At 40.6% G+C, this 17,272-nt stretch overlaps 2 protein-coding genes across 2 annotated transcripts; both read right to left on the minus strand.

The window, feature by feature from the left end:
- Positions 1–4,886: 4,886 nt before the first annotated feature.
- On the minus strand, positions 4,887–9,943 carry LOC108434004 (extracellular calcium-sensing receptor-like). The gene is made up of 5 exons (XM_017708920.2): positions 9,677–9,943; positions 8,801–9,577; positions 6,897–7,121; positions 5,912–6,035; positions 4,887–5,800 (listed from the first exon to the last, which is right to left on the minus strand). The coding sequence occupies exons 1-5, from the start codon at positions 9,941–9,943 to the stop codon at positions 4,887–4,889; spliced, it is 2,307 nt and encodes a 768-aa protein (XP_017564409.2).
- Positions 9,944–11,717: 1,774 nt separating this feature from the next.
- LOC108434005 (extracellular calcium-sensing receptor-like) lies at positions 11,718–17,039 on the minus strand. Its single transcript, XM_017708921.1, has 6 exons — positions 16,828–17,039; positions 16,368–16,668; positions 15,445–16,218; positions 14,596–14,820; positions 12,702–12,825; positions 11,718–12,622 (listed from the first exon to the last, which is right to left on the minus strand). Exons 1-6 carry the CDS (start codon positions 17,037–17,039, stop codon positions 11,718–11,720), a joined length of 2,541 nt encoding a protein of 846 aa, XP_017564410.1.
- Positions 17,040–17,272: the final 233 nt, after the last annotated feature.

The following is a 17,272-nucleotide window of genomic DNA, read 5'->3' on the forward strand; positions in this document are numbered from 1 at the left end:
GACCTCTGCACACAATGTGCCTCAGCATCCACTGACCCCGCTCTGTTATTTTACATGGCCTACCACTTTGTGCCTGCGTTGCTCTCATTCTCAATCACTTCCACTTTGTTGTAATACCCCTGACAGTTGACTGTGGAATATTTAGTAGTGAGGATATTTACATACTGGACTTGTTGTACCAAGCTAGAATTCACTGAGCTCCTGAGAGCAACCCATTCTTCCACAAATGTTTATAGAAGCAGTCTGCATGCCTATGTGCTTGATTTCATACATCTGTGGCCATGGAAGTGATTGGAACACCTGAATTCAATTATTTAGATGGGTGAATGAATACTTTTGGTAATATATTGTATCTAAGAACTTGTCACCTCTTCTTTAAAAGCACCCAGATACCCTCTGGGCTGTCAGCAGTGGTTGTTGTGGTCCTCCTGGTCCATGAGGGGTGTTAAGAGGGTTCTAAACCTGCACAAAGACGTTGGCAATACTCTGTCAATACCAGAGATCTTGGAGTTCTCTCTGGGGAAAGAGAGGAAGAGCAGACGTACCAGCAGCAAGGACTGAACACACAGCCCTCTCTCACAGCTGAACGTCTTAAACCATAACCCACAGTTTAGTTCCACTTCTGCCAGAACTATGCCTGGACCAGGTGCACCCTAACTGACTAATATGCCACATCTATTGTCTGCTGCAGGGCCACCACATAATCTGGAGAAGTATCCTCAGGTAGCTAGTTCTCAAGGGTTTGGTTATGCAGGAGGTCGAGAGCAGCTCACAGATCTCACTCCATTATGAGCACAGGTGGGGTGTATCTAGCAGATTATTGTATGACAAGTGAAGAGCTAGAAGAGCAAGTGCTCATCCCAAAGACACTGCTGCTGGTCCACCAGCAAGGCTAAGTATGTTGTGTGTGCATGGTTAAATCATTCCACCAGTCCACTGTTTTGCATTCTCCAAGGTCCGGATTAGCCATGCTTCAAAGTTCTGACCTTGATCACTACACAGAACCCATGGAATACTAAATATGTTGAACATTTCTTCTGTGAGCTGGTCCATAATATTAGATATTTTATCTATTGGAGAAAACCCTCATTGATCCTCTTGGTCCTGCTCTCTCTGCTCGCTGTGGAGGCACACTTCTTGCACCCATTCACTTTGCATGGACAACCAATTTACATTTGTGTTTCTTTGCCCTTTATGGTGACTATCTTGGACTAGAAGCACTGCAGCATATTAAGCCACTAGGCTAATTAACCCTCTGACTCTTTGAAGCTCACCAGCTGCTTCAGGAACAAATATTGGTCTTTGGGGTAAACTTCTGCCTAAGGGCAGAGATGCTTGACTGCCTCCACTCCTTCCAACAGCTCCTTAAATGTGATACAATAGTGTCTATTCTAGAGAGAGAGAGAGAGAGAGAGAGAGAGAGAGAGAGAGAGAGAGAGAGAGAGAGAGAGAGAGCTGGAAAGGATGTACAGCAGGTTAGGCTGATAAGGGATAGAGAGGGAAATGTACTAGTGAGTGAACAGAGAGTGTTGAGTAGATGGAAGGAGTACTTTGAAGAACTAATGAATGAGGAAAACGAGAGAGAGAGGAGGACAACGGGAGGAGAGATAGTGGATCAAGAAGTGCAGAGAATTAGTAAGGTGGAAGTGAGGGCAGCTTTAAAAAGGATGAAGAATGGAAAGGCAGTTAGTCCAGATGACATACCTGTGGAGGAATGGAGATGTTTAGGAGAGAAGGCAGTGGACTTTTTAACCGGGTTGTTTAACAAAATCCTGGAGAGTGAGAGGATGCTTGATGAGTGGAGAAGCAGTGTACTGGTCCACATTTTTAAGAACAGGGGTGATGTGCAGAGCTGCAGTAACTACAGAGGTATAAAGTTGATGAGCCACACCATGAAGGTATGGGAAAGAGTTGATCAGTGAGCAGCAGTTTGGTTTCATGCCCAGAAAGAGTACCACAGATGCAATTTTTGCATTGAGATTGTTGGTAGAGAAGTACAGAGAAGGTCAGAAGGAGCTGCATTGTGTCTTTGTGGATCTAGAGAAGGCATATGATAGGGTGCCAAGAGAGGAACTGTGGTACTGTATGAGGATGTCAGGTGTAGCTGAAAAGTATGTTAGGGTGGTACAGGTCATGTATGAGGATAGTGAGACAGTGGTGAGGTGAACAGTTGGAGTGACAAATGGTTTCAAGGTGAAGGTAGGGTTACATCAGGGATCAGCTTTGAGCCCCTTCTTGTTTGCAATGGTGATGGACAGGGTGACAGATGAGGTCAGGTGGCAGGAGGCTCCATGGACTATGATGTTTGCAGAGGACATTGTAATCTGTGGTTAGAGTAGAGAGCAGGTGGAAGAGAATCTGGAGAGGTGGAGGTTTGCACTGGACAGGAGAGGAATTAAGGTCAGCAGAGACAAGACGGAATACATGTGTGTGAATGAGAGGGAGGCAGGTGGAAAGGTGAAGATGCAAGGAGTAGAGGTCGTAAAGGTGGATGACTTCAAATATCTTGGGTCAACCATCCAAAGCAATGGACAGTGTAGAAAAGAGGTGAAGAAGAGGGTGCAGGCAGGATGGAGTGGGTGGAGACAGGTGTCAGGGCTGATGTGTGACAGAAGGATAGCAGCAAGAGTGAAAGGGGAGGTTTACAAGACAGTGGTGCGTCCTGCTATGATGTATGGTTTGGGGACTGTGGCTCTGTCTTAAAAGACAGGAGGCTGAGCTGGAGGTGGCGGAGATTTACATTTTACATTTACGGCATTTGGCTGACGCTCTTATCCAGAGCGACTTACAATTTGATCATTTGATCAGTGTAGGGAGCTTAACCAGGTGGGGATTGAACCCCAGTCTACTGCGTAGAAGACAGAGGTGTTATCCACTACACACTAGTGAACACACACACTAGGGGGCAGTGAGCACACTTGCCCGGAGTGGTAGGCAGCCCTATCCTCAGCGCCCAGGGAGCAGTTGGGAGTTAAGTTGCTCACGGACACCTCAGTCATGTGCTGTCGGCTCTGGGGATCAAACTGGCAACCTTCCGGTCACGAGGCCGGTTCCCTAACCTCCAGCCCACGACTGCCCCATGACTGAGATGAAGATGCTGAGATTTTCGTTGGGAGTGACAAGGATGGACAAGATTAGAAATGAGCAGATCAGAGGGACACTGAAGGTGGAGCAGTTTGGAGATAAAACCAGAGAGGCCAGGTTGAGATGGTTTGGACATGTGTTGAGGAGGAATAGTGGATATATTGGGCAAAGAATGTTGGAGATGGAGCTGCCGGGTAGAAGAAGAAGAGGTAGACCTCAGAGAAGGTTTATGGATGTAGTTAAGGATGGACATGGAGATGGTTGGTGTGAAAGTAGAGGAGGCAATGGATAGGGCAAGATGGAGGCAGATTATCTGCTGTGGCGACCCCTAAAGGGAGCAGCCGAAAGAAGAAGAAGAGTGTCTATTCTGGCAGCTTGATATTTGGAAGAAGGGGATCCCTCATGCTGCTGACTTAAGACCACCTTGAGGCCCTGGTTACTGGTGTCAGTGTCATGTCTAAAGAGTTTTATCATGTCCGGAGGTTGAGAACAGCAGTGTAACTGAAATGCCTCTTCAGCTTCTTGAAAGCCTGATGCCAAGCCGATGTCCACTCAACGTGTCAACCAAGGCATGCAGAGGGCAAGCAATGCTGGCAAAACCTTTAATGAACCAACCCTAACAGGCTCTGTACCTGGCATGCAGGCTACTTCTTGATAATCCACCCTGACCTCTAAGAAGGCTACCTCCCTCTGCATTAGCAATTTTTGATATTTAAAGGAGAGTTTGGCTTGTATGAGTCCCTCATAAGTCCCTGGAGAGTGGTTGCACTCATCTGTTCTAAATGACACAAGACTTTGGGGGAGTGAACTCTCCTCTAGACACTGCAGAGTGACAGACTGGTGGAAGGACAGCCATGCAAGAGCCCATTGGATTCACCCCAGCCATGCTTATGAATGGGTGAGAGCTGAGATCCCCTAAAATCTTCTGTATGATTGACCGCCAGACTCTTTCCACTCACAAAGCATTCTCCAGATTATGTACTGGCCTTGCAGCAGAGAATGTAGGCAGTCCATAGGTCATTCAGGAATCATCAGAACCCGGCAGAGCCAGGTCTGACATAAGTGGAATTATGGGTAAAGAGTTCCAGCCCGGAGAAAAGGTCTGAGTTTCTGCTACTGGGAAGAATATACCCCTAAGCATGTAAAAGACTGGGGCCTGTGTCATGTATCAGGTGTGCATTGAAATCTGGTGCCACAGAGTGTTGCACTGAGATCATCTGGCTCCATATATGGAGGATAAAAGGGTGTCCTTGTCCCTTGTGCCCTCCAGAATAAGGCCTCTCAGGACCTGATAAAAACTTGCCTGCCAAGCAGTTAAACCCTGCTTGCTCACAGGGTGTATGAGGGCACTCTCAAAGCCCCCAGCAGCTTTGAAATACAAGCAATTCCCCTCTGTGATCAGGGGAACTAAGGCATCCAGAGAGCTTTAGTGAACAAAAATCAGGAAAGGAACCCTCCAGGAGGGGGGAACAGGCTTCTGTTTATTTTAGACTTTATCTGATGGGACTAATGTGTCACTGCTCTTGTATAAAGCTTAGGACAATGTGATGTCAGTGCATGCTTGGTTTTGTTTCACTTGAAGAATTTATTATATCAACTTCTAAAAAGTAAAAATATATTTATTACAATCTCCATTATGCATGTATCATTAGTACGGAGGAGCGGATATAAGTCAGGTTTAGTTGAAAGACTACAGTTTAACTGAAAAGGTGTATTAGTGAAGCTGCTATTTACGTACAAACCTAACCACACATCAGCACATTTTATACAATATGCTAAATCATAATATTTGTGTAACAGTCTCAAAGAGCCTTTGAGGTGCCTTTACTCATAATGTGTTTCTTGGTGTTCTGCTCTGGCCGAAACATGATTATGAAACATTTTGGAGCAAAAATACAAATAATCAAACCAAAGCTTGAGGCCAGAATAGCAAATATCTCTACAGATACAGTGAACTTTCCAGGAGAGCTGATATAAGCAGGGATAAAGGTAACCCAGACTGCACAGAATATGAGCATGCTGAATGTGATGAACTTGGCTTCATTAAAATTATCAGGCAGCTTCCGAGCTAGAAAAGCCAAAATAAAACACAAAAGAGCCAGAAATCCTATATAACCCAGCACAGCCCAGAATCCTATAGCTGAACCTAATCCACATTCCAGGATTATCCTTTCCTTATACTGCTGTAGATTTTTGAAGGGGACAGGAGGTGATGTTGACAACCAAAGCACACAAATAAGGACCTGTATGAGAGTGAAAGCAAGAACACTGAGTCTCTGCTGTGGTGGCCCAAACCATTTCATGGCATTACTGCCTGGAAGTGTAGCTTTGAAGGCCATTAACACCACTATTGTTTTCCCCAGAACACAGGAGATGCAGAGGACAAAGGTGATCCCAAACGCTGTGTGACGAAGCATACATGACCACTCAGAGGGCTGACCAATGAAAGTAAGTGAGCAGAGGAAACACAGAGTCAGTGAGAAGAGCAGCAGGAAGCTCAGCTCTGAGTTGTTGGCTCGGATGATGGGAGATGTTCTGTGTTTGTAGAAAAGAGCTGCCACACATACAGCTATGAAGGCCCCGGTGATGGAGACCGCTGTCAGCATGATGCTCAGAGTGTCATCCCAGGACAGAAACTCCATAGACTTGGGGAGGCAGCTGTCTTGCTGAGTGTTGGGCCAGAACTCAGGAGAGCATTGAAAACAGGTCAAAGAGTCTGAGACATTAGAAAAACATATTTTGTTCCGTATTTTAGAAAGAACCACAAGGGAATGAAAATAATAATAAACAATTAGGGCTGTTCCCAGCACTGTGTGTGATACATAACCTGTAATGTTACTAATTTCTCCTTCTGCACATGGTATACAGTCATAGCAGCAGATTGGCTTTCCTTTCTGCACAGCCTTCCTGGTTCCTGGAGGACAGCTCTCACTGCACACAGATCTTGGAACCTGCAAGACATGAGACAAATGCAAATCATTCAAAGTTTATCAAAAAAATAATCACATAATAACAATGCAAAGCAACAATAATAGTTTTTTTCCCATTATTGTTAATTCTTGTGTTGATTTTTCAAAACCTTGATTGAGCTACAAAAACATAAAACAATTATTAGTTATACTTATGTGAATATATAGAGAGTGTTTTTGATTTTGGATATATTTACTAAAGGATATTGATAACCTGTATAATATAATACAAGCCTACTTGTCATTTTAAATCCAAAGGGCTGTTTGTGATTCATTTTTTTACCCTTGAATCTAAAATCATTTTATGTCTAGTGTGGCTAGAGTGGCTAGAGTCTGAAAAGTAAGCTCTAAGGTTTCACATTTTTCATCAGTTTCATCAAATAAAGTTAAGATGAAGTTAAACCATGTCCAGGCTAAAGCTTGCATTTTGTGTTTATGTTTTTGTTTGTTTTGTTATAATCACTATTGTGTTTTGTAATGCAGTTTACCAGTGCAGTCTGTATTACCACTATAACATTATCATTCAGTCATTTGGATGTGGTATAGTTTAAAAAGCAACACGTAGTCTTTTGTTTCTTAATACATTAATCAGCATAGAATTATTTGATCTGAAAGTTCATATAGTGGAGTTATTTGGCAAGCAAAAGACATCATGTAAATAAAACTGAATTATTTTCATCATAAATCAATGATTAACAGGGAAATCCTTTGGTGATACACTTTTTTTACTAAGTACTATAGGTACTTAATACTAAATTAAGTTTTTACATCAAGTTAAGGCAACAATTAATTAACAGATCTGCTCCTGATTTACAGTGCATGGTCAGAGAATACTGGAAGTACCTTAGTCTGTCCTTCCATCCAGCTGATAGCTCTACTCATACTGAACTCTTGCCCTCTTGGTCTGGATGAATCATAATGGCCCACAGTCACAAAATCCAAACCACCATCTTTCTTAACCTGCCAGTTTATGAGCTCGTAGACGGCCACAGGATCACCATTGGAGTCAAACGAGACTTGAAAACCATTCTTTGTAGTGAAGTTCACTTTCTTGAGTTGGTCGAGTATCTACAGTGGAACCCAAAAATTTGAAGAACTGTGAATTTGATACGTGAACTCTGATGAATTATTTCATTGCATTACTAAACCTAGTAATGTATTGTTTATAAATATTAACATAATGATTTGTGAGTGATCTTTTGGGCAAAATGCACATAAAACAACAGGAAAGCATGAAAAATATCTTTAGATTTACCATTCATTCCACTCCTCCACAAACCAGTAAAAATCTATAAAATGTTTTAGGAAGTTTATTTTAGTGAGTTTACCATTTCTTAATGTGGTGGATGAAAAATTAGCATTTCAGAGCAGCGGCTTTACAGACTTTATTTTGTTTGTTTGTTTTTTAATGTAAGAGAAACTTGTTTTTCAATCGTAATTAGAAAGATGAATTGTATTATTTTCCTGAACTGTTCGATATTAAATTATTAGTGAATATATAAAAAACTGTACCAAAATGGTTTGAGGTGCTGTAGGTACCCTCTAGAAAAGCCTTAGCAACCCCAAGGCCTCTCTGTAGTTTTTTTCTTAATATGTAACAGAATTGTCATTTTAAATTAAATAAATAAACGATCGTTTTTGACTAATAAACATAATACCAACGCATGTGATGTAATTCAGCCAATGGGTGCAGCATACATTGAATAATTGAGACCTTACTTCCACATCCTTATATATATATATATATATATATATATATGTATATATATATATATATATATATATATATATATATATATATATATATATATATATATATATATATATATATATATATTCAGCATTAGGGATTTAATACTGGACCAGATCTTCAAATAAATAAATAAATAAATAAATAATTATTTGGGAATCAACAGGAACGTTTTAATAAAAGCTTGTTGGATCAATATGCTTAGCTAGAATGCATCGTGTCCAATGATGCAGCGCTATGCTTGGGATCAATTAAAGAACAAAAAAAAAAAGAAAAGAAAAGAAAAAAGGGGAACACGGGTTTCATTTGGAACTTGCATTTACCAGCAACGGGACAGGTTCAACAGTTGGTGAAAATCACTCAGAATCTCTTAAGAGTTGTCATCATAATGTGGGAATGAAGACATGAAGCCAGAGCAGACAAGCGGCTCAAAATGAAAGAAAAAACAACAACAACAAGAAAAGGAGACATTTGATGTTGGTTATGGAGAACTCACCACCACCAGAACAAACGTACTGTTTTGCTATGAAGATATCTAATGGTGAGTGCATGTTTTTCCCATTGCCTGCTATCTGAAAGGAATACTGTTGATTAATTAGGCAAAGTGTTGGTTACTAGCAGCATGAGTTTGTTATCACTAAGGCTGACATATGCACAGACCTGTGTTTGTGTTGCTTGCTGCTGTTCAGAGGCGTGTTTACTTAGGCTGGCCTGTGAAACTAACATCTATATCCCATCAGCTGAATATTTGCCTTGTGTTATATACAGAAAGACATTGTAACTGTCGTGGAGCTGGAGCGGAAACTGCGTAAAAAACATCAACATAACCTATAGCACCATTAAAAGACAAGTTCTGGCGCTGTAAATGCTAGAAATATGTCCAAAGAAAAAAGGCTAACTCTGTGACGTAAACAGTAAGTGGAATTTGTTTCTATATCTCTAACTTTAACACTGGAATCAAAATTGTATCATTTTCATCGATGGTATCGTTTCATACCTGCCATGGTGTGAATTTAGCGCTCTTGTCGCACTGCGTGTCATTACAGATAACACCGTGGATGGCATGCGCTATGGCATACGTAGCTTTATACACCAGGTTAGTCTCGCGCAGCTGCGACGTGTCTGTATACGGGTTCTGCAGCGCGCGGATATCCTCGCTGCCGTCACATTCCCGCGCGCCCCCCGTAGAGCCTTTTAGGCTACAGCTGAACGAGTTCTCCCAAAACTCCGTTAGCAGAGGAGATTTCAGTGCTTGTGCTGGAGAGAGATCCAGAAGAAACTCACGAAGACCTGGAATCACCGAGCGGGGGATACTAAATCCTATCGCCCCAGCGCACATGTTAAAGCGCAGAAACTCTGGTTGTATGATCCACCCTTCGCTGCCGATCCACTGAAGGGGAGGCGGCGGCTGTCTCGCCAGTTCCTCCAAAAGAAACTTCATGTCGCCTGATTGAACAAACGCTACTATTACCCGGGCTGTTGATCTCCGGATGACGTTCGCCACTCTCTCCAGTTTACTGCGCGGTTGTGTTCTGTAGTAGGACTCGGAGTACTCCACACAGATTCCCTCCTCCTGCGCAGCCTTTAGAAACGACGCCATTCCATTATTTCCATAATCTGAGTCACTGCGCACTGCCCCAATCCATGTCCAGCCGAAGTGCTTGACTATTTTTGCAAGTGCGGCCGCCTGATAGTGGTCACTGGGCACCGTCCTGAGGAAGGCCGGATACTGACGCTTATCGCTCAGACATGCGCAGGTTGCGAAATGACTGACCTGTTATTCAGTATAGACAAAAAGACAGAAACGTTATTGACAAGCATTTTTGGAATTAAGTCTATTATGGAACATTTAAGGTTTTCATTTTTACATCACCTGTGGAATTCCAAAAAGACCCAGCATTCTGGCCATGCTGATAGAGGGGGTGGAAGTAGTCTCTCCCACGAGAGCAGGAACAGCCGCGGCTGCAGATTTTGAACAGGAATCAGTATAATTGAAAAATGGTTCCATGCCGTTTGCAAACTGAAATGCAACTTTGACTGTCATCGGCACTGCACCGCACGAGTCGTGGATCTGGTATCCTAACGTGATTCCCGGCAGGAGATCTGTTCTGTTGTTGATCTCATGGATGGCGAACTCCATGGCACGAGCGAAGAGCACCTCCCTGAAAATCATACTATTTAGAAAAATATGACAGAAAATAAACAATTAAGTTTTTTGTCTGTTGCCATGCAACAGACGTCATCTTAATAAAGAGCACACGATTTACAATTTTTTCTCCTAACATTAAACACCACAGTCACAGACAGACCTCCCAGAGCACTGTGGCAGAACTGGCTTTCTGTTGTAGGTGTTCTCCTCTGAACTCGTGTAGTAATGAATAGAAAAAATCCCCCCAATCACAAAGTCTCCATTCAAGCAAAGACCAGGCATCTGAGGCTCAGTCCACAGCCTGCAGCTTACCGGATCAGCTTTACAAGCTACTGGTCTCAGGCCATTTATCCATAGCGTTGATACAAACATCATTAACATGAAAGTGAGCTGCATGACGTGCTCCGTAGTTCCAAAGTCCAAGGTCAGGGTGACAGCATTTAAATAGCCACCTTGTTAATATGATACCCAGTGAGTGTGAGCTCAGACTAGGGGGCGTGGTTATAACTTGAATAGCAGTTGCAATGATGCTCATAGCTTTTGTGTTTCTGTGCCTCTGGTGTATTCAACGAAGCAATTACGGGCCGGATTCATAGCTCGGTGTGTCCTGGTAGGAGATGAAACTGCAGTCGCCTACACTTTTATTCAGTGTCCAGCATGAAGTTTAATTTGGGTAAAACAGGGACGTGTCAATTACACGTGATTCAGACAATTAACTTCAGCGCCTACCTTCTGCCCTACATCCAAGCAAAAAGCTGTAGTGAGGTCCTGTTTGAATAATTAAATTCAAACACTATATTGAAGGAGGAAGCATGAGTATAACACTAGGCTTAGTACCAGGTTTCCCATCCATTAGTTATGGGTTTAGTTTATTCGGAAAGTCCACAACAGACATTTATAAATGTTTACTTTATTATCAAACAATCTTTTGAATGTCAGCTGATTCTCATAAGTTTCAGGACTAGTGTAACTACCAGTTTTAGTTTATGTTACTGATATAGCTCTGACTTTAACCATATCAAACACCATCTGGAATAAATTAGAACATCAGGCCAAACCTTGTGACCTCACATGTGTCCTGAATACTTTTGTGTGAAAAGAAACAAATGCTAACAGTAATCATCCAAGTGGGAAGCAGAAATGAGGGGGTAATTCATTCTTAATGCCAGTGGATTTGTAAAGAGATATGAAAAAAGCATATATGGAAATGATGTTTGAGTGTACCCAATATTTCTCCTCCTTGTACTAAGCCATAATGATTGTAACTGCCAATAATATGACATCACTAGTTCGATAAGGTCAAGTAGAACACAAACCAATTGAGCTTACCTTAATTTAAAGACACTGCATGGAATAGTATCATGCTGAGTAATGGAGAGAAAGAAGGCTGTCTTACCAACCATGCCTTGATAATGGTGGGACCTTCCATTACTTCTTTAAAATTGCATGTCATAATGAAAACATTCTGAAAATTATCACAAGGACTCCATTTTAATATAGAAGCATAAGCAAAACCTGATGAAAGACAAGACAATTCAGGTTAATTTGGCATTTGACATTATTATCTATTATTATGGAACCAGTGCATGTAAAATGTTGCTTGTACATAATGAAACAAGGTAAAAACATAAAATACAACTTAACTAAAGATGTGAATTAGTGAAGCTGCACATACAAACCCAACCATAAATCAGCACTTTAAAGCAATATGCTGAATCTGAATCAAAATGTGCCAGTTAAAATTTGTGCAAGACTCTTAAAATGCCTAAGAGGGTCCTTTACCCATAAGGTGTTTCTTGGTATTCTGCTCTGGCCTAAACATGATTATGAAACACTTGGAAGCAAAAATACAAAAAATCAAGCCAAAGCTTGAGGCCAGCATAGCAAATATCTCTACAGCTACAGTGAATTTACCAGGAGAGTTTACATAAGCTGGGATAAAGGTAAGCCAGACTGCACAGAATATGAGCATGCTGAATGTGATGAACTTGGCTTCATTAAAGTTATCAGGCAGCTTCCGTGCTAGAAAAGCCAAAATAAAACACAAAAGAGCCAGAAATCCTATATAACCCAGCACAGCCCAGAAACCTGTATTTGAACCTAATCCACATTCCAGAATGATCTTTTCCTTGTATTGCTTTAGATTTTTGAAAGGGAGAGGAGGAGATATTGTCAACCAAAGAGTACAAATAAGGACCTGTATGAGAGTGAAGGTGAGAACACTGAGTCTCTGCTGTGGAGGCCCAAACCATTTCATGGCATCACTGCCTGGAAGTGTAGCTCTGAAGGCCATTAACACCACTATTGTTTTCCCCAGAACACAGGAGATGCAGAGGACGAAGGTGATCCCAAATGCTGTGTGGCGCAGCATACAGGACCACTCAGAGGGCCGACCAATGAAAGTAAGTGAGCAGAGGAAACACAGAGTCAGTGAGAAGAGCAGCAGGAAGCTCAGCTCTGAGTTGTTTGCTCGGACGATGGGAGAAGTTCTGTGTTTGTAAAAGACAACAGCCACACATACAGCTATGAAGGCCCCGGAGATGGAGAACGCTGTCAGGATGATGCTCAGAGTGTCGTCCCAGGACAGGAACTCCACAGGCTTGGGGAGGCAGTTGTCTCGCTGGGTGTTGGGCCAGAACTCCGGAGGGCAGTGCACACAGTTCAAAGAGTCTGAGAGATTGGAAAAACACATTCAGAACCTTTTTATAAAGAACATATAAGTGTCTCCAGGCAAATGGTGGTAACCAACCTGTCTTGTTGCTGATCTCTCCTTCTGCACATGGTATACAGTCATAGCAGCAGACTGGCTTTCCTTTCTGCACAGCCTTCCTGGTTCCTAGTGGACAGCTCTCACTGCACACAGATCTCGGAACCTCAAAGACATTAGACAATTGCAAGTTATTCAGTGCCTCATAGTCACCATTCTTTGCAAAGAGAATGTTTTTCTTGGTCAATACTGTTTAACCCATTGGTGAAATTCATATTTAGAATAACTGAAAAAAGTATGCACATTTTTAACAGTTAAAGTAAAAACAAAATTGAATATAGATTTAATGTATTATTGAATGATATTTGAAAGCATGTAGCATCTGATTCCACATTAGCAGACAGAAATTATAATCATCATCATTATTGAATAAATAATAATAATAATAATAATAATAATAATAATAATAATAATAATAATAAATACAACAACAACAATAATAATAATAATAATAATAATAATAATAATGATAATAATAATAATAATAATAATAATAATAATAATAATAATAATAATAATAATAATAATAATAATAAATTACATTTACAACATAGGGAGAACCACTGGAAGAGTACAAAAAAACACATAAATTAAGATTTTTGAAATAAAAATTCCAAAGATAAAATCATAAAACAAAAATTCTTAACATTTTAAAGAAATATCCAGCAATAAAAACTATATATATATATATATATATATATATATATATATATATATATATATATTTTTTTTTTTTAATATAAACATTTTTAAATATAACATTTTATAATATAAAAATATACAAGGGTAATAGTACGTAAAATAGAAAAGAAAATGAAGATAAAAAGTATAAGTTAATAAAATATGCTATTCGGCTATTTAGAATAGAATATAATTTTCAATTGAAATTAAAATGAGAAAAAAAAAAAAATAGGAAAAACGAGCAAGTAAATCTTTAGAGTACCTTGTACCTTATTCCAGCTCACTGGATCGACATAATTAAAGGCACTTTGATCAGCAAAAAAAAAAAAAAAAAAGAACTCGGCGAACCTCACGTGAAATAAAACCACCTGAGCGGGTTTTGTAACGTGCATCCTTTACAGTGAGCACTGAGGTAACATACTCCGAACCTCCGGAACTCGCTTTGTTTATAAACAGAAGTGGTCTAGGCTTAATTCTTTGACATATTAGAAGGCTCCCGCAGTAAGAACGACTAGACCAACTCAAGGTTCTGATTTTACAGACTGACCGAACTATTTGAATAGGTTTGATGGTTTCTGTTAAAGTTCTTATAGTTTAAATGTTTCATTAGTTATCATCAAATCATATTAAATTAAAGACATTCCATGTTATCTTTGTAGTCAATTTTAGGTTTGTATTTTTATTACCGGTCATTTTTGTAATTGTATTGCTATTGTGAAGGCAAACAACTGGCTGTGGCATGTATTTGGATGGAAATAATTGGACATCATGGACACTTTGTGTGATGCCGATCATTATAGTGTATTATTTGTTATATTATCGGCACTTCGGAATTGTTTGATGCCAGCCTTCATTTAGTGCTGTCATTCCAAAAATGACAGTTCGTATAATCTATTTGTTTTCAACATATGAGCATTACTAGAAATTTTGTGTTATTCGTCGTTTGATCGAGTAATGTTAATTTAAGGAAATATTGTAGCTATACAATTTAATGACTAACGTATTTGTTTGACTCAGTGTAAATGTGTAATTATATTCCCTTTCAAACTTTTTACATCTGAACTTTTGAATTCCTGAATGTGAAATTTATTTATTTATTGTTTTTAAGTAGGTTTAGGCAACAACTGATGCAATTAGCTGTCTTTATTATCTTGAATTCTGTTTCGTGTATAACGTGTATGGTCTGAAGAAGTACCTCGGTCTGTCCCTCCATCCAGCTGATAGCTCTGCTCACACTGAACTCCTGTCCTCTTGGTCTGGATGAGTCGTATTGACCCACAGTCACAAAATCCAAACCACCATCTTTCTTAAACTGCCAGTTTATGAGCTCGTAGACGGCCACAGGATCTCCATTGGAGTCAAACGAGACCTGAAAACCATTCTTTGTAGTGAAGTTCACTCTCTTGAGCTGGTCGAGTACCTGCAGTGGAACATCCAATTTTATATTAAACAAACTTTGATTTTGAACGGTGAACGACTAATTGAAAGACTAATTTATTACTGATGAATATTGACATAAATATTCATTGTGAATGATCATTTGGGCCATTCTACCATTTCGGTAATTAATGGTGTCTCACAACTGTGAAACTATGAAAATGAGCTAAAAACATATTGACATATTTAGGGGTTATTTATTTTATTGACCTGTTTTAGATGTGTTGAGCATTACTGAAATTTGCATGTCAAAACAGCGGCTTCACAGAAAAAACATAGTTTTTGTGAACATGCTTTTTTTCTAATCTCTCACATTTTTTTAAATATGCAAAATTATTCCTAGTAAAGTAATAGATGATAAAAACTGTCATTAAAGGAATACACAGGATGGTGTTTTTAAATTGTTGTAGGAATATGTTGAAGGAAGACAAAATACCCGAAAAATGTGCTTTTATGTGTCTAGTTTTGCTGAAACTCTGACATCGAAATGTCAAAATATCTTAGTTAATATATTTCTAGCAAAATGTGAAAAAAACGTTTAAAAGTCATATAAATTAAAACTAGACGGCAACCTAGGAAGCAGTTTTAAAATGAAGGATTTTTATACCTGCCATGGTGCAAACTTAGCCCTTTGGTCACACTGAGTGTCGTTACAGATAACACCGTGGATGGCATGCGCTATGGCATACGTAGCTTTATACACCAGGTTAGACTCGCGCAGCTGCGACGTGTCTGTCGGGTTCTGCAGCGCGCGGATATCCTCGCTGCCGTCACATTCCCGCGCGCCCCCTGTGGAGCCTTTTAGGCTACAGCTGAACGAGCTCTCCCAAAATTCCGTTAGCAGAGGAGATTTCAGTGCTTGTCCTGGAGAGAGATCCTGAAGAAACTCCCGAAATCCTGGAATCACCGAGCGGGGGATCCCAAATCCTATCGCCCCAGCGCACATGTTAAAGCGCAGGAGATCTGGATCTATGATCCACGCTTCACTGCCGATCCACTGAAGTGGAGGCGGCGCCTGTCGCGCCAGTTCCTCTAAAAGAAACTTCATGTCGCCTGAGTGAAGAAACGCTACTATTACCCGGGCTGTTGATCTCCGGATGACGTTCGCCACTCTCTCCAGTTTACTGCGCGGCTCTGTTCTGTAGTAGGACTCGGAGTACTCCACACAGATTCCCTCCTCCTGCGCAGCCTTTAGAAACGATGCCATTCCATAATTTCCATAGTCTGAGTCGCTGCGCACTGCCCCAATCCATGTCCAGCCAAAATGCTTCACCATTTTTGCCAGTGCGGCCGCTTGATGGTAGTCACTTGGCACGGTCCTGAGAAAGGCAGGATACTGACGCTTATCGCTCAGACATGCGCAGGTTGCGAAATGACTCACCTGATATTCAGTATTAAAAAAAAGGAAGCGTTATTGAGATTTCTGATTACAATGTTGCAGTCATTTATTCGCCTATATATTGTTCTCATTTATATACCAAACGTTAGTAAATATTTAATATTGCACCATTTAGTTCAGCTTATAATCACCTGTGGAATTCCAAAAAGACCCAGCATTCTGGCTATGCTTATTGATGGATTGGAATTAGACTCTCCCACGAGAGCAGGAACAGCAGCGGCAGCAGATTTGGAACAGGAATCAGTATCACTGAAAAATGGTTCCACGCCGTTTGCAAACTGAAATGCAACTTCAACAGTCATCGGCACTGAAGAGCAGGAGTCGTGTATCTGGTATCCTAACGTGATTCCCGGCAGGACATCTGTTCTGTTGTTGATCTCGTGGATGGCGAACTCCATGGCACGAGCGATTCGCAGCCACCTTAAATTCATACTGTGTAGAAAAACAACATGTAAAATAAACAAAAATAGACATTTTTTTAAATTTCAACACATCTTTACTCACTAACTGATCAAGAAGCTCATGATGGCAAAAATAGTGTCCATATGATTATTATATTTTCTGTCTTATGCGCTTTGCTACTATACAGACCTCCCAGAGCACTGACGCTTGAGTGGCTGCCTGGTGTAGCTGTTCTGTTCTGTACTCGTGTAGACATGAATAGAAAAAATCCCCCCTATAATGAAATCTCCATTCATAGAAAGACCAGGCTCCCGAGGATCAGCCCACCGCCTGCAGCTGACCAGGTTCCGTTCACAGGCTGCTGGACTGAGCCCAGTTAACCACAGCATTAATACAATCATCATTACAATTTAACTGAACTGCATGGAGTGCTTGATAGTTCGCAGCCCTCTGATTGCCACAGTGGCCGCCTTTAAATAGCAACCTTGTTATGATGCCCTAAGGGAATAAGTTTGGACTCAGGAGGTGTGGCTGTGTCTTGAGCAGTAATTGCAATGATGTACAACACGTTTTTTTGTGTGTCTGTTATGTATTGTGTTATATTGAAATGAGCAACCATTACACTGATAAAAGA

This window comes from Pygocentrus nattereri, chromosome 7 (assembly GCF_015220715.1).
Source record: "Pygocentrus nattereri isolate fPygNat1 chromosome 7, fPygNat1.pri, whole genome shotgun sequence".
In the NCBI taxonomy this organism is placed as follows: domain Eukaryota; kingdom Metazoa; phylum Chordata; class Actinopteri; order Characiformes; family Serrasalmidae; genus Pygocentrus; species Pygocentrus nattereri.

Coding starts and splice junctions, on each gene's coding strand:
- LOC108434004 (XM_017708920.2), bottom strand. CDS start 9,943: ATGGAGTTCGCCATCCATGAGATCAACAACAGAACAGATCTCCTGCCG. Junction 7,122..8,800: donor CTAAATTCACACCATGGCAG/GTATGAAACGAT, acceptor GTTCCACTGTAG/ATACTCGACCAACTCAAGAA. Junction 5,801..5,911: donor AGAAATTAGTAACATTACAG/GTTATGTATCAC, acceptor CTAATGTCTCAG/ACTCTTTGACCTGTTTTCAA.
- LOC108434005 (XM_017708921.1), bottom strand. CDS start 17,039: ATGATTGTATTAATGCTGTGGTTAACTGGGCTCAGTCCAGCAGCCTGT. Junction 16,219..16,367: donor GTCTTTTTGGAATTCCACAG/GTGATTATAAGC, acceptor ACTGAATATCAG/GTGAGTCATTTCGCAACCTG. Junction 14,821..15,444: donor CTAAGTTTGCACCATGGCAG/GTATAAAAATCC, acceptor GTTCCACTGCAG/GTACTCGACCAGCTCAAGAG.